The following is an 18529-nucleotide window of genomic DNA, read 5'->3' on the forward strand; positions in this document are numbered from 1 at the left end:
GGAGCACCATTGGAATACCACCAATATTGACAAAATCACTGTTAGACAATTGCAAAAGGCAGCTTTATTTGGTGTAGCTTATATCCTGCAACTATATCTTTAAACTCCAATATCTATCTATCCCAGGTCTGTGGGACAGATTCAATACATGGATAAAAATGCCAGATCCACTCTAAACATCTGACAGACTTGTATGACCAACTGTACTAATATTTAACAATTTGTTTAAAAAAGATTGTAATGATCTTATAAGAGTTATATGAAACTCACATAGTTCTAATAGCTACATATCAAGTATAAAAGGAGCAGACTTAGACAATGGAGTTCGTAGATATCCATGTATTATACAAGGAAACAAAAGAGAAGAAGAATCTGAAAAACATATAATAGGAAATCTGTTAAACATTTGACATTTTTTTCAAATGCTTTTATTTCAAGCACACTTATAGTAAGAAAGATGTGATGCATCTGGACTCAAGAAATAGACTAAATACACAGAAGGAATTGTTTAACAACTCTGCTATGGTTAATATAACTTGAAATTTTGCTTTATGAAAAACGATTCAAAAATACTAGGAAGTAATATGGCAAAACTTCCAGAAAATTCTAAAATAAAAATTAAGATCACAAATATTTTATCAGGTGTGATCCCAAACAATAAATGAAAAAGCACGATTTATTGGGATGTGTGCTGATAGTAACAATAATAAATCTAGCATCACACTGGAAAACAGAAACCTTGTCATATAATTGGTGAATACATGAAAATGGAAAACTTGACTATACATATTCATAGCAGATTGATTGACTATGTGCCATCCAGTCATTTTCTACTCCTAGTGACTGCATGGCACTATTTCATATCTGCAAATAATATTTTTAGAACTCTGTAAAGGTTTGTGCACATAATTCAGTTACCATCAAAGCAGTCTTACATTTGCGGAAAAATAATTGGCTCCAAAGTACTGCACAGATATAGTTAAGAGGTACCTTGCTCAATCGTAGTAACTGTGAGAGGGATCTTGGAGTCCTATTGGACAATCACTTAAATATGAGCCAGCAGTGTGCTGCAGCTGCCAAAAAAACCAACACAGCGCTAGGCTGCATTAACAGAGGGATAGAATCAAGATCACATGAAGTGTTAACGCCACTTTACAATGCCTTGATAAGGCAACACTTGGAATACTGCATCCAATTTTGGTCACCAGGTTGTAAAAAAGATGTTGAGACTCTAGGAGTTCAGAGAAGAGCAACAAAGATGATTAGGGGACTGGAGGCTAAAACTTACAAGAATGGTTGCTGGAATTGGGTATGTCTAGTTTAATGAAGAGAAGGAGAGCAGTGTTCCACAAAGAAGAGGGAGTCAAGCTATTCTCCAAAGCACCTGAAGGCAAGACAAGAAGCAATGGATGGAAAGAGAGACGGAACCTAGAACTAAGGACAAACTTCCTGACAATTAGAATAATTAATCAGTGGAACAACGTGCCTCCAGAAGGGGTGAATGCTCCAACACTGGAAGTCTTTAAGAAGAGATTGGACATCCATTTGTCTGAAATGGTATAGGGTTTCCTGCCTGAGCAGGGGGTTGGACTAGATGACCTCCAAAGTCCATTCCAACTTTTATTATTATTACAATCATCATCATCATCATCATTATTTCAGGGATTTTTAAACACTTCAAAGGCTCTTCTGTTGCTCTCTCTCTCTCTCTCTCTCTCTCTCTCTCTCTCTCTCTCTCTCTCTCTCTCTCTCTCTCTCTCTCTCCTGTCTGACTGTCTATTATTTTATGTATCTCCTACTTTTATTATTTTTATAAGGCAGGGAACATAAAACTCAACCCTGGGTTGGGCTGACACAGTGCTTAGCCCAAGGCTACCCAGCCAGTTTCCTGGTTTCAAGGCCTGCACCTTAGCTATTTAATCAATATGGGTTTGTGGGGTTTTTTGGTTTGGGGGATTTTTCAGTCAATATACAATGTTGCAACCTCACTTTTAACAATTTTATTTGGAAAATGCAGAGATGTTTGGGGATTGCAGTGATAGCTTTTATGACATTGACACAAAGAGCTGACTCGTGAAATTTATCATCTTTTTAAACTTTCTGCCTATCAACTCTTTTGAGGCAGTAAGGTTAATATTACATGAGGCTTTACTCATTTTCTCAATTCTCAACATTTTTAACTTTGCTCTTTCTTGACTTAATAGAGTATCATGCTTCCATGCTTGTTTTGTCAACACAACTGGGAATTCAACTCAGTTCTTAGCTATTTTAATAACAACAACAACAACAACAACAACAACAACAACAACAACAGAGTTGGAAGGGACGTGGAGGTCTTCTAGTCCAACCGCCTGCTCAGGCAGGAAAACCTATACCATTTCAGACAAACGTTTGTCCAGTGTCTTCTTGAAAACTTCCAGTGTTGGAACATTCATAACTTCTGGAGGCAGGTTGTTCCATTGATTAATCGTTCTAATTGGCAGGAAATTTCTCCTTATTTCTAGGTTGCTTCTCTCTTTCATTAGTTTCCATCCATTGCTTCTTATTCTGCATTCAGGTACTTTGGAGGATAGCTTGACTCCATCTTCTTTGTCGCAATCCCTGAGTTATTGGAACAGTGCTATCATGTCACCCCTATCCTTCTGTTTTAATACAGGTTCAGGGTTTTCATGCCTTGAAAATAAATGAATGGCCATTAGGCTAACACAAACACTTTCCCAAACCTTTATTGCTCTAAATATAGCACCTAGGAATCAGCCATATCCCCTCCCAAATGATGGGATTTAGATTGCTTTTCAGGCAAGCATTTAATTCTAAAGGCTAGGAAAAAATTATTAGCTGATTTGAGGGTGACAATATCTTCTGGAGAATTCCCCCACAGTGCAGGTAATCCTTGCTTACTAACCATTAGTTTAGTGACCTTTTGAAGTGATGACAGAACAAGGAAACTTACAACTACTCCATCATAGCATCCCATATTCACATGACTTGGAGTTTGGCAGCCAATGTGCATTTACGATGGTCTCAACATCCCACAGTCACATGATCACCATTTGAACCTTCACAGTTGGGTTCTGACAAGCAAAGTCAAAGAGGAAGCCAGCAGTAAGTTTTAAGTTGCAACCACATGGTTTCATGCTTAACAACTGTTAGTGGTTCACTTAACAACTGCAGCCCAAACTGACAAACTGATGTGGTAAGTAGGGCACAGTGATATGACTTTTATAAGGTGCTGACAAAACAGCTTATAATAAAAACATTTAACAAGTAATGACAGCTGAAGTGCTCAAATCTTATGCCAATATGCTGCTTTCTATGCTAGCTGTAGAGCAGAGATCTTCTCTCCTTGTCAGGCAGCATAAAATGAGATGCCCAACTGCCTTTGTAGGCAGGAGCAGGTGTGAGCAGACTGGAAAGAGAGCTGTTGGAAATGGTCTGGACTGCCCACCCCAAATTTCTCACCCATACAAGTGGACTTCTCATAATATTTCTGATTGAAATAGGAGGAGTAATATTTTAGCTTTATAAAAATATATTTTTGAAGCCTTGTCTGAAATTGTACTGGCATTTGATTGAAAGTTCAGAATCAATGCTTCTATTAAGTTTAGAACTTTTACTCAGACATTATTTTTGGAACATCCCTTGTTATATTTTCATGCCCTGAAAAAAATATTTAGCAAACTTAATTTAAAATATTATTTTCTTCCTCTGCCCCTACAATTCATTTACTCCAATTCATAACTCCAAAAATTGGAATTCAAGGCTTTTAAATTGAAAGTAAATGAAAAAGGGAAGTGAAAAATAATAACTTTCAGTTTTGCTGGGTCAGATAAGACTGGTAACATGAAGAATATTTACATTTACCTTATGCTCCATATCATTAATTTTTCATTACATTTTCAAGGTCTTGAACTGTTGTCAAATTATTGAAAGGTGCAAATTTAAGTACATTCTAAGTGTTTCAATGGTTGCAAAACTGTTGTCTTAATTGAAGGAGTCTTTAAAAATAGACTACTTTTGTGCTTTACATGAATAAGTTATTTGGCTGTGGGAGTAGTGAGCTTGCCCAGCACTTTAGATGGCAATCTTCTTCCTAAGAACTCAGTGGTGCTGGATCTGGTAGGGAGAAAGGGTGGTACTGATAAGAATGGAATTGAATCTTATAGACACGAGTATTATGAAGACCATATACTAATGCTGAAAAGGTTGAGTGGAAGAGATATTTCTCTCTTTAAGCAACTCAAAATAGCTGCATTATTTAGGGAGCAGCTGCATTATTATAACCATACAGAAATATAGACATTGTACCCATGCATTTAGATACTAATAAAACACTGACAATTCTGTCTCATCTTTATATCCTGTTTTATCCTTTTCTCATAAGGATCTTGTGTTGTATCATTTACTAGGAAAAGACTAAAGATGTGCTGTTTATGTATTGTAGTAATTAAGGCACATGGGTGTTATTTCCGGTTCATTTCATTATGAAGCAGCCAATAGTACAAGTGCTAATTATTAATTACTGTCTACAAAAGGGACTTGTGACAGTATTCTAGCTAGCCTTTCCCTTCTGAGAGGATATATCTCCAACTCCTGTATTCTGTTTTATTTTTCTAAATGATACTCATCACTGGGGCATTGCTTTTTAAAAAACATATTTGTACTTTTGCAAACTATAGAGATCTTTTGAATAGATTCATACTACCCTCTGATTTCTCAGTGGCCTTGTTTTGGCAGTCGTTTCAGTTCTGACTGCTGGAAAGTAAGGTGACCAACTTTTTTACAATGAAAAAGAGGACACAAATAAATTGAAGAAAAAATATCGTACATAAAAGAAACATTTTATTCAGTGCAACAATAATACAGAATACACTATAATATGATAAATGCAGAGTGGGCCCCACGGCTCCCAAAGCACCAGTCATGCCGGCTCTGGCCCCGGGGGGGCAGCCCGCCATCAACATACCCCGCCTGCAGCCGCCCCACCAGCACCACCACCCATCCTGCACAGCCCTGTGTAGAGCAGGCCCTGCGGCTTCCACAGAACAGGGGGCAGCCAGTCGCTGCCGCCCCTCACACCCCACCCGCAGCAATCCTGCCGCCCCTGCTTCTGCAGCCATTATTGCCCTAGCAGGGCTGAAGGTCAAGAGAAAGTTACCGTGGCGTCGCCACTCCAGTCTCCTCCAGGTATCTTTGGGACTAACTAGGAGATAGTGTAGTTGGGTAGCAGGGAGGGGTACAAAATTCCTGCCAATTCGCCTTCGCTGCAGACAACTTACATGTGCAAAGTTTGCCGGCTGGGTGTTTTGGTGTGCTCAGCAGCAATTCCTATTGGCTTTCAAAAGCCAATAGGGGGAGTAGCATAGCTCATGCAAAAGTTGAAAAAAAAACATTAAAAAAAAGATGCCGGAATGCCATTCTGAGCGTTCTATGAGAAAAAAAAAGCCCTGCAGATTAGTCTTCAAATATCGAAAAGGAGGACATGTAGGAGGACACTTTTCGAGGGAGGACAAAACTTACAAAAGGAGGACTGTCCTCCCTAAAGGAGGACAGTTGGTCACCTTATGGAAAGGAGTAAAGAATCATTATTAATAAATAGCAGGAAACTCACAAATATTTATTGGGTACAGAATATACTTTAAGTCACATAGTTAAGGGGTTAAGGAATTGACAGAGTATATAGCATACAGGTTGCATGCACAGAGTTCAGCATAAAAATACTGTTTATTTAAACCAAATCAGTGATGTATATAAACTTATTATTACATAAATTGGTGAATTAATAACATATGGAATTTTCAAGTGAAAATTATTAAAGCAAAGACCAATAAATATACAACAGAAGTCATATATGTATATATGCTTAAATTGGTTAAGGTTTTTCCTGCAAGCATTGGATAAAGTGTCATCAAATCTTGTAACCCTCAAATAGTGTAAATAGGTTTTTTTCTGAATTAAGTGAAAGTCTAGATAGACTTCATGGACAAATGATAATCTCTCTTCATTGTTTTCTTTAATGAAGAACATTTGTATTACTTTTCTGAGAAGCATAAATGTTCTTGTCTAACAAGGGCCAGGTTTTCTTTCCCCCTTTTACCAGCAATCTCTTTTTAGCACTGGAAAATTATTATCCCACTGTCATTTTGTTTGAAGTAAATGCAGTGCCATCAGGTCACTTAACTTCATATAATAGATGCTTAGGATGTGTAATGAAGGAAACATGCCCCCCTGAAGCTCATATTCTTGTCACTCTTATTTTATACAGCTATTTGTAGTTCAACCATATGCTGTTGTGCTAGTGGTATCTAAGAGATGGGATTGTTTTGGAGAATATCTCTCTGATTTGCATCACTGTTAAAATTTACTGTTGTTCTGTTTTCAACATAATAGTTTTATTTTATTTGCTTCAAAGAAGTTCAGAATAATAGGTCTTTCAAATTATTCAATTTATGTTAATTTGTTAATATTACTGTGGTATCTACTGCTATTCTTTAATTGACAGAACTATTTTAAGGTGGACTGGAAAATTCAGTGCATAAATTTCTGATAGATAAATTCCAATGATACAGTAGCATTTTCCTACAGCACAGGTGTCAAACTCGATCATGTCATGTGACATATCGTGACTTTTTTGCCTTTGTGGAGCCGGGGTGGGCGTGGCCTGCAGTGACAAATCCGGCTCATGGGCTGTCAGTTTGACACCCCTGTTCTACAGTGTTGGGTCCTTCATCCATAGAGATTATATTGGTATTTTGAGATCTGGTTAAGCATGACTGGAAACTTGCATTAGAAATTATGAATAAAACAAGACACCTCTAGACCTGTCTTTTGAAAAATGATGATAGTTTTTGATGTTTGAGTGTTTATTTATTTATTATCCTGCTACTTTCCCAAAGAGCTTAAGGGTGGCTTGTGCACACTTCTGTGGAATTTAACAGTTATTTGTTTTCAGCAGCAGACTCTTTCTAAAAGTAAATTCCATTCCACCTAGTGAAGATGTATTTGAGATAAACTGGCATAGGTATTTTTATGCAAATTTTTCAGCTTAGCTGGTGTGAACCTCCAAGAGAAGAATTTTGCAAGATTATAAAAATTTAATTCTCATATATTCTAATTTTTCTGCAGTTTGGATTCTGTGTACACTACGCTAATGTCTTCAAGAGATAGAGATAGAACAAAAATAAATAGTTCTCACTTCTTGTGGTATATCAAAAGTATTGTCACTCCACTATGGACAGTTTAATTGCACTTGAATAATCTTAGAAAATTTGCTGTATGCCAGCTATTTAAACAAGAGAGCTCAAAAAGGGAATGGGGTTCTGGGGAAGTCATAAGAAAACATCATGGGAGGACCTTCAATATACTGTTCCTCACCCCTCAATCTCAAATACTTGATTCTTCTTTGAACCAGGGTCCTGGCCATTGAGAATATCAATGATACCATTTTCTGGCAAGTTTTTCTATTCTGGGATGTTAGCCACTTTGGGATATGAGTCATATCCTTGGGTGGCTTACCAAATTTATGATTGACAAAATATGGTTCATGTGAAGATAAATTGTTCTGCAAGTGTATTGTCAGATAACTACAGTAGCTTATGCGGATAATATTAATGATCACAATAACGCCAGTAAATACTTAGGAACATTTGATTTCCATGTCAGCCTGCAAAGAAACAAGTAAAAAGTAAATACTTGAGCAAACAATTTTCAAATAAGTGTCAGGCTTCATTATAGACAGGAATGAACCATTTAAACCAGTATTTCTCAACTGCAGCAAGTTTTAAATGTATGGATTTCAAGTCTCAGCATTCCCTACCCAGCATGCTGGTTGGGGAATTCTGGGAGTTGAAGTCCAGCCATCTTAAACTTGCTGAGGTTGAGAAACACAGATCCACAAGAAATGCAGAAACTATAGATCAGCAATAGATGAGCAAATGCAACAACTGCTATGATTCAAGAACAAGCCCTATATAGAGAAACAGTGATCACATTTTTTTGCATTTCATTTCTCTTCCCACCTGCTATGGACGATTTGACCCACAACTTTTTCAGGGATTGAGTGGCAGGACAAAGCTGTTCTTAAAAAGTACAAGAGCTACTCTTGGATATACTTATGTTTCCCCACACACTCTTTTTGCCTTTGAATCCAAAGTTCTTCACAGACCTATTTTTTGCTGTGTTTCCTTTTATTAGGTCTGGGTAAACATATTTTTTGAATTTGATTGCATTGATAATTGCGATGATATTGCAAATTGATTTGATGTGAGAATGGTTTCAGCGTTCATAATGTAAAATAAAAAGCATTTTAAAGTGACAGATTTCAACTATTTTCTACTTTAACAGAGTAATTAAAATGCGACGTTCATAACTAAACTTTTAAGGATTGATGGCATCATGTCATATAACCTTTATTTTCTTGCCCTCTTCTGCTTTACACATTGATGCCATTTAGAAGTCATTAAAATTTACTATTACTGTCTTCCATTACTGTTGCTCTTTCTCTAATTTTCCTGTGCTTTAATGATTTACAGGAAGTATTAAGGTCCTGTTTCCTTAATGAAAAAAGTGTCCTTGACCTTTGAACAAAGATGTGTTCTTATAACCAGACAAAATTCAGTTGTATTGTCAGTATATAAAAAGAATAAGATTTTGGTAACAGAGCAGTTTGTTTCTGACAACCAAATATTTCTGCTTATCAAATGCTGCAGTCCATATCCTTTAAATGTGATCATATGGCCAGTAGTTTGCTATATTTAGGAAATATAAATTCTGCAGTATATATTATATTTTTCTGTATCTGGATTAATTAAAATAGGTTATGATGGAAGTAAAGAAGAAAATCTAGAGGTGTCCTGACAAATCATGACATTGTAGAGTCAAAATATCTAGGTTGTTAAAATTTTATTGGAGCATAAATTAATATAAAGTTAAATATTAGAGACAATATGTTTTTTAAAAATTGTGATTTGTTTTGCATTGTCTGAAGGACACCTGTGTTTTAAATGTATAACCATTTATTTCATTACAGGAATACAGCACAAACATTTTGCTATTCCTAAAACTGAGTTAGGAGAACTTCTCACAAATAACCAGAGTTACCCATTTTCTTTTAGAAATGTCATTCTATTCCTCTTTAATAAGCGTTGGTGCTGAAATTGTGTGGCCTTTGGATTACAATAGCTCTTATATTGAAATCGCATTTTTTCATACTTTACTGAATAGAAGTCCTTAACTCCAGCTCTGTTTTAATGGTTAACACTTATAATTAACAAGCAAATTTAATTGCAAAGAACATGTTACGCTGCAAATTGACATCACATATACCAACGGAGGAGGGAGAGACTTAATATTGGAATGTTCCTTTGCCACCTACCTCTTTTTTTGACAGACATACAATGAATGCCACTGCCAAAATACTCTAATGCAAGTAGTCTTTGATAAAGTGTAGAATTATCAGACTTTGCAAAAATCTCAAAGACCAGCAGAAATCAGCAAAGAGTTAGTTTTATATGCCTATATGCAGGGCTTTTCAATCTTTTCACCCATTGTACCACTTTTAGGATATGGCAATATCCAAGTACCACCAGTCGCCTAGCAAGGTGTCAAAAACTTGACGACCCCCCCAAAAAAGGAAAAAAAGTGATAAAGTGCAGGTAGTCCTCAACTTACAACAGTTCACTTAGTGACTGTTGGAAGTTACAATGGCACTGAAAAAAGTGCCCCCCAAGCCACAGCCGAGCAAGACAACTACCTGCCCGTCCGGCGGCGCTCTTCCTCCTGTCCGAGGTTTTCATTGTTGTGAGCATTTCTGTTGAGGATTGGCAGCGAGGGTGGGGTGGGGGGTGTTTGGTTTTTATTCCCCCCGTCTGCTGGGTGGTTGCAGCAGGTTTTGATCACTTTACATGACCCTGGGACACTGCGACCATCATAAATATGAATCAGTTGCCAAACATTTGAATGTAAATCACAAGACCCTGGAGATGCTGCAACGTTCTAGCTGATTGGCGCTTCTTCTGGACTCAGCAGAAGCACCAGGATCACTGCAGAGCTCCAGCTTGAGCCTGGCGTTGATTCTGGCGCTTCCACTGAGCCATGACAGCCCCGAAGAAGATCAGCTGGAAAGCGGCACTGATTCTGGCGCTTCTGCTGAGCCCTGACAGCCCTGCAGCTCCAGCCATCTCTCGCTCAGGCTTATTCCCCTCCTCCGCTACCACTTTTCTAGGATGGTCGCGTACCACCTGCCAGGTGGTACCAGTACCACTGGTTGAAAAGCCCTGATCTAGTGATCATTTCTGCAGGCCACATATGAGAGTCCTAATAAAGTCATTAAATAGTCCCTGCCTATCTCAAGAAATACTTAGGACAACTCTAGGTTTCCTAAAATTCTGTACTGGATATACTGAGAAGCAGTTAACCAATCACAAAGGTATAGTAAGAGATTAATAAGAATGGGGAAATATTTCTGAATGGCTCTGTGATAAGAAATACTATCTGGAGATGTTAGATGACTAAAATAAATGCTTATCATTCAGAAGGTATGAATAATTGAAATAATATAATCAGGTGATGTATAATACATTTGGCAGTTGTATGTAATCACAGGGAATTTTAGATATGGTAAGTTCTCCCAAGTGAGCCAAGTAGCGGAATGCTACATTCATGGCTGTGTTATGATTTCTTTCTAGTTAGCAACATGAGTAGCAAATAAATTACCAGCTCTCTCATCAGCTAAGAGTAATCACAACAAAGACCTTATACAGATAGTCAATTTACAACAGTTAATTTAGAGACCATTTGAAGTTATAATGGCACTGGAAAAAGTGACATATGATGATTTTCCACACTAATGACCATTGGAGCATCCCGATGGTCATGTGAACAAAATTCAGATGCTTTGCAACTGACTCATATTTATGACATTTGCAGGGGCCCAGGGTCACGTGATCTCCTTTTGTGACCTTCTGACAAGCAAAGTCAATGGGGAAGCCAGATTCACGTAACAACCGTGTGATTAATTTAACAACTGCAGTGATTCACTTAACAGTGTCAAGAAAGGTCATAAAATTGAACAAAACTCACTTAACAAATGTCTCAGTTAGCAACATAAATTTTGGGCTCAATTGTGGTTGTAAGTCAAGGACAACCTGTAGCTGGATCTCTGGATCATGGTTCAAGATTCCTCAAGTCTTTTATTCAAGTTAATGGCACCTCCATATACTACACTTGGGATTGCAGTGTAAGATAATATGTAATATCAATAAATCAAAGTAAGCATCTTTGTAAATATATTTCTAAAGTAGCCTCATACCAACACTTGCCCAAATATGTAAAATATATGAGGACATTTACCTATTTTACAATAACATAACATCACAGCATGGAGTTACTTTAATGTAACTGGATAAATAAAGAGCTGAAATATAAAAATTTATAATACTTAAAACATACTAAAAATTGATTTAAGTCAGACATAGAATATGCTTTATTCCAGGTTGTTTTAAATAAAAAATGAGGTTATATTTTATTATATTCCTGTTCATTTAAACACTTTTTACCTGTTATGCAACCAAAAAGCAATCCTTTGTTTGAAAAGGCTGATTAAGGATCACTACTGCTCACTTCAGGCTGCAATTCTAGGAAATAATGTTAATTCTGATTTCTAGGAAAGACTACTGTTGCTATATGAGCTGCTGACACCAGTTTCTGCCCCCTTCCCTTGAAATCAGACTAGGTCCAGTTGCGGAAAATTAAATAATATGTATATTGAAAAAGAGGCAATTATATGAAATAATGAAAATGAAAAATTTCCGCAGATCAATTTCTGGATGTTTTTCCAAAACCTAGTGGCACGTGAATGCTGTTTATTAGAAATGTTCCAATGCAAAAAATAAAATAAAATAAAGTTCCCTGTAAACTGATACATAGATTATTCTAAAAGGGTACAAATCATAATGAAAGAAAATCTGCTGAATAACAAATTGAATTAAAAGTAGATCATTATATGATAATATTCTTACCCAAATAAAAATTATCATGGAATATTCTATTTATTGATGCAATTAATACGTAAATATGACCATTGGGCCATTGAGTCAAATCTCCTTCTTAGTTTATGGTATAAAGAAAAGCATCTCTCTCATAGGACCTCTTGGACCCACAACTCCTGCTCGAAAAGTAAGTGGCAGTTGTGGCTAGGAAGGCCTTTGTGCAACTTCACATTGTGCACCAGTTGCGCCCTTACCTGGATCCTGAGACACAATGCATGATCACTCATGTCCCAGTCATCTCTTGGCTGCAATACAGTGTACATGAGGCTACCCTTGAAGACTTTTCAGAAGCTGCAGGGAGCTCCTAGGACTGTACCTATAACAATGTTACTATGAAAGCTGCATTGCCCACCAGTTTGCTTCTGGATCCAATTCAAGGTGTTGATTGTTACCTTTAAAGCCCTACATGGCATGGATCCAAGGTATCTGAGACGCCATCTATCCACAATGGGACAAGTCTGCTGCAGATCTCATTTGCTAAGAAATTTGAAGCAGGCGGGGTCAAGGAGAAGAGCCTTTTCCACTGTGGAACATTCTATTACCAAAGGTGAGAGCTGCCCTCTCCCTTTTGGCTTTCCAGAAGGGTATTAAAACCTGGCTTTGCTGGTGGATCTGAGGCCCTGTAAGGACCTACCTCAGCAAAGCCACCCAAGAAAGCAGAACTCTTGAAACAGGCATTGTCTCAAAAAGAAATTTTATTAGGGGGCAAGTGATAGCAGGGAAAAGAAGGTGAGGTCTGAGGAAAACCTGCAAAAGCAGTATATTAAAAGCAATATTCAATACTCCTCTCCCCAGAGCCCCAGTGTTCATTTGAATTCCAGCCAATCCACAGGTGGCATTGTGTTTTGGTAACTGGGTTCTTTGGCCCGTTCTTTCAAGGTCTCTCTCGCTTTCGTTTCCTTCTGGCTCCAAGTGCAACCATCTCTCAGATAAGGGTGATACATTCCATCCCATGGGGGAAGGGCACAATAACAGGACAGTGCAAAGCCATCCCCAAATGTCCCCCCTCTCAACAGAATGGCAGGCCTCAAAGAAAAGTTATGGATTCAAGAATAGGCAAAGGGAAACAATGTATTTCTTTGGGGACACTATAGTTTTGGATTTAGTACAGTTTTTAATATTTTAATCTGTGTAGTTTTTAATTTTTAATGCTTTAATTATTTTTTACTTGTTTTATAACTTGTAAGCTGCCCAGAGTCACCTTGTAGGGCAGACGGGCAGCATAAAAATTTAATAAACAAACAAACAAAATCTCAGACAGGTTGCTCTGCTGTCTAGCCTGAAGGAAAATCCAACACTTCTCTAGATAACAATTCCACTGCCAACCTTTAGTTTATTTTAATGTTGTATCATACTGTTATTCTAACAATTTTCCTATTGCTGTTTTTAATTTATTAATGAAACCAGAGGACAATGAGACGAATATCCCATTTAAAGCCCTATATCGTAAATAGGCAATGGCTTATTCAGGTGCAAATAGGCACTCCTTCATAGATTGTTACTTTGTGGTTATGCCATCAGGTACTCTGTTAGCAAAGTACATTTCCAGCAGGGCCACCCATCCTAGCAGATAGTAGAGAAGGAACCAGAGTAAATAGGATCCACTAAATAAAGAAATGAAAACCCACTTCAGTATTCTGCCAAGAAAAGCGAATGGACACCCATGATAGTAGAAGATACGCTCCCAAGATCAGAAGGTGTTGAGTGAACTACTCTGGCCAGAGGCAAAAAGAAAGTTCATTGTTGACAAAATAAACATACCATTGGTACAAGGGATATCAGAATCATGAACCAAGATAAACCTAATGCTGTCAGAACAGAAGTAGTGAACTGAAATAGAGGAAATGGTTGCTTCACGTTGGAGAAGCATCAGATATATTATGGACAAGAACATTATAGAAGAAATGGAAGAGCCATCATTGTTAATAAAAAAATAAACTTGGTACTTGGATACAACTAAAAATGATAGAAAATTCAAGCTCAGGTGAAGCCAGTCTACAAATTGGTTTATGCTTGAATCTCAGATGAAGGAGAAGTGGAAGTTGAACAGTTTCATGGAAAATTGTGGCACTGTATCAACACAAAAACAAAGAAAGACATGTCAATTATAGGAGATTGGAATGCCAAGTATGGTAATAAAATAGCATCTACAATAATCGAAAATTTTGGATTTGGTTTATGTGTTGAACCAGGAGACAAACTAATACACTTCTGTAAAAAAATTCAAATTTTTACAATAAATAACAATCTAAAAGAATTTTAGACTTTATGAGATGGACCACACCAAATTAAACAGACTACTGTATATACTGTGTAGCCAAAATGGATTTGAACTTCAGTTAGCACTTATCCAGCATTTGCTGACTGAGTAAACTAACTGCTCAGTCAGCAAATGCTGGATAGGTGCTAAATGAAGTTCAAATCATAAAACCATGTTTTCAAAATGAAAGAAACAAAATCATTTACAAAAGTTAAAGCAAAATAACAGTACCAGATAACAATCTCAGTAACACTCTATATGATTATATAGTGAAGGCAAAGTACCAGTTTAACCGATTTGATCAATATAGCAACTGAAGATAAATGAAAAGAAATAGATTATAGGTTATTGCTGTTTCCAATTTAAAAAGTTACAATGGAGATGGATGTAAGCACGATACTAAGATCATATATGATAATTTTGATCCAAAAGCTCTGTGATTCCCTAAATTTTAGGGGGGGCAGGGGGGATATTTGTAGTTTGAGGATATATCGTGAGCACTCTCACAAAATAGTTGCTGTATAGATGTGGCCACATAAAGACCTAGATCCAGAAGGCATCTAAACCATTGGACTGGAAGTTCCAATAATTTATTTTCTAAGTATGCCTCTGAAATTTATCTGGAGGTGAGAAGTATTGTTGGAAATACAGGTTATGCCTAAGACAGGCCTTTGCAACATGCTAGCTGTATGTTCTTTTTAAAATTAAAATGCTTTAAGAGTTCAGTAAGCTTGGAAGCTTGGAGGATGGCAGGAATATATGAAAAGTTACATTATTGACCTTGATATCTTGCTTGAGTCTTAAGTCATATCATTTATAGAAAAGAGATATGCAGTCATTTGTACAACAATTTTGGGGAGGAAAATAGAATATAAGATTGGAAGGTGATCATCCAGTCTATATGAAGAGCCGGAGTGGTGCAATGGTTAGAATGCAGTATTGCAGACTAATTCTGCTAACTGCCAGAGGTTCGGTGCTCACCAGCGCAAGGTTGATTCAGCCTTCCATCCTTCTGTGGTCGGTAAAATGACGACCCAGATTGTTGGGGGCCATATGCTGACTCTGTAAACCACTTAGAGAGGGCTGTAAAGCACTGTGAAGCAATATATAAGTCTAAGTGCTATTGTTATATGCAATTAAAGTTGCAAATCCTATAGTCAGGCTGAGTGGTCACTGGAAAAAAAGGATTTGAAATAGTGTGGTAGGTGGTACCAGAAACCTATTTTATACAGTAGCTATCAATCCATACATCATTTAGTAACTATCTCTGAGTTTTCAGTATATTACTGAAAATTACTTATAAGAAAATTTTATCTCTGAAATGAATTGAATATATTTCTGAATTAATCTGTATAGATATTGCATTTTGAAGAGAGTAATGGAGTCTTTCCACTATTTGTTTCACCTGCTTTAAAAAGACCGATTCTTTGAAGAATCCCCAATGCAGTTCAATTTGAGATGAATTTAGCAATCCAATTAGTGTAGAATCTCTGTATTAATCTGTTAATTAATGGGATCGTATATTCCTATGGAACATTTAAAAAGTGTCCTTATCTGCAGTACTAATTAGAAGTGTAATTTAATGCCTTTAACTGATTTATCAACAGCTCAAGTTGTTTGTAATTTAGGATTTGGGAACATCTCACCACGTACAGAAGGTGGAAAAATATTCTGTATCATCTATGCCTTACTGGGAATCCCTCTCTTTGGTTTTCTGTTGGCTGGAGTTGGAGATCAACTAGGGACCATATTTGGGAAAGGGATTGCCAAAGTAGAAGACACATTTGTTGTGAGTATGCTACATACATTGTTCTGAAATATGATTTAGTTCTGTAATTTTGAAAATATTTTATTACAGATATTTGATTTTGGTCATGTATTCGTGGTTAAAAGTCTAGCATAAAGTAAACTGTGTATATTGTATTATTTTTAATTTTAAAATAAATTCAGTGTTGCATGCAAACACATGTCCTCTTTCTTATTCATCTTTGTCCTTGTCCACTTTAATACTAAAAACATTGATGGAAAAAGAAAAGAAGCATTTAATTGTTCACTAACAGCCTTTCACCTTTAGATGCCCTCTTATTTAGCATCAGGAGTTGTGTGTCCATGTGTCCAAATAGACATTTAAGCCTACATGGCTTATATGTGCATGTCTGTAGAAATGATAATAGTCGGGGTAGAAGGATGTGATTTAGATCAAAAGAAAAAAACAGAGGGCTAATATTTTCACCGGTCTTGAATTTAACAGAGCTTCCCAACTGCTCTTCAAACCAAGCAAATAAATTGAGGCCCCTAAATTATATTCATTTGTCTAAACATCTGGTTTGACCTAAGACATCCCAGTTTGGTTAGCTCTTGAGACATTCAGAGAATAACCTGGCTCTAGGCTAGATGGAAAAATCTGAAAACATCTTGAAAAAGCAATTGGAAAATATTTCTATATTGTGCCAAGAGCATAGTAAATATATGGCTGACATCCAGGAGTCTATATTCCAGGAGGCAAGCCACACTGAAAGCGAGCTTGGCAACTGACATGCATTTATGATGGTTGCAGTATCCCGGGGTTACGTGATCACTTTTTGCGACCTTCTGACAAGCAAAGTCAATGAGGAACCCAAATTCACTTAACAACCATGTTACTAACTTAAAAACTGCAATTATTCACTTAACAACTGTGGCAACTTGGGCAAAACTCATTTAAAAGCTGTCTTGCTTAGCAATGGAAATTTTGGGCTCAATTGTGGTTATAAGTCGAGAACTACCTGTACAGTTTCCACGTTCTCTTCAGGCAAAATACAAATCACTGATAGTTACTGAGCTTCCACATGACTTACGTCCATTTGAGAGATACAGAGATTTTCCTAGAACAAACATATGATGATAGAGATCATGTACACCAGTTGGTTGTATGAGCTGTGGTGGCATAGCAGTTAGAAAGTAATATTGCAGATTAACTCTGCCCATTGCCAGGAGTTCAATCCTGACCGACTCAAGGTTGACTCAGCCTTTCGTTCTTCTGAGGTTGGTAAAATGAGGATCCAGATCAATAAGGAATATGCAATATAAGCAATATGCAAATAATGCTTATATTGTAAACTGCTCAGAGAGTACTGTAAAGCATTATGGAGTGGTGTATAAGTGCTATTGCTGTTGTTATTGGTCCTACTCCAATTATAATACTATTAAGAGATCCTAAAGAGTATGTCTATGAAGATAGCTTAAATCTATGAGACAGAATTTTGTGCTGTGGGCACAATGTGATTCTCTTAATCAGGTAGAGAGTTGATGGGATTTCCCTCAAAATATCTTTTGGTAAATGTTTGCTGTATTTGAGAGAGTGTCCTGTTTTTGTAATTTTACAGGTACACTCTTTTCCAGGTCTTCTCATAGAAGCAGAAACCCTTTCAGCTTTTTGACCTGTATTTAATATCCTGTTTCAAATGTATGACATCTTCCTAAATAAACTATCAACAGTTCAATAAAACAAGTAATGGGTAGAAGCTTACTAGAGATGCAACCTAGAAATAAGGAGAATTTTTCTGACTGGGAGAACAATTAATTAATGGAATAACTTGCCTCCTGGAGTTGTGGATGCTCCAGCATGGGAGATTTTCAAAAACAGACTGGACAGCGATTTGACTGAGATGGTGTAAGGTCTCTTGCTCTGAGTAGGAGGTTGGACTAAACAACCTCTGAGGTCCCTTCCAGCCCTGTGATTCTAAGTTCTATGTTACAATGAAGAACATTCTGTGACTGATATTCAGCACAACAATTATCAGTGGAAATAAATTACTTGAATACAAAATGTATTGAAATCAGATTAGAGCATTTTATGTAACCAATCCAATTCTTGCCATCATGAAAAAAGTATGAACATTTTGTATGACATACAATTTTGTATTTTTGTTATCAGAACATTTTCTTCTTAAGAAAATTTTATACTTTTTATTGGGAGAATCCTTCCATTCTTGGATAACTGCATATAAAATTTGGTAATTAAAACTGTGGTAGGTTAGCTTCATGCTGTGAATAGCTTTTCTTACCTATTGCAGGTGGAACTATTGAAGAAAGGTAGATTATTCTTGGTATAAATGATTTGTAGTGAAATGCATTCAAATAAATATTCATTTAAATATTATTTACATCACCTATCCACTGTTTTTTTTCTTTCCCTTTTCGGCGTATTTGCAGAAGTTTGTTGACATGATGAATCTTGAAG

The 18529-nt window shown here is 36.8% G+C and overlaps 1 protein-coding gene across 5 annotated transcripts in view; it reads left to right on the forward strand.

Moving 5' to 3' along the window:
• The window catches only part of KCNK2 (potassium two pore domain channel subfamily K member 2), a 108866-nt gene that overhangs the window by 62854 nt on the left and 27483 nt on the right, over positions 1–18529 (forward strand). For 4 of the 5 annotated variants that reach the window (XM_039336152.1, XM_039336142.1, XM_039336171.1 and 1 more), the window contains one exon: positions 15915–16096. In XM_039336152.1, coding sequence (XP_039192086.1) covers positions 15915–16096 — 182 coding nt within the window. The remainder of the gene's footprint in view (positions 1–15914; positions 16097–18529) is intronic. The other variant, XM_039336161.1, reaches the window with a different exon arrangement.

This window comes from Crotalus tigris, unplaced genomic scaffold (assembly GCF_016545835.1).
Source record: "Crotalus tigris isolate CLP2741 ecotype Arizona unplaced genomic scaffold, ASM1654583v1 scf7180000017546.9332058, whole genome shotgun sequence".
NCBI lineage: Eukaryota > Metazoa > Chordata > Lepidosauria > Squamata > Viperidae > Crotalus > Crotalus tigris.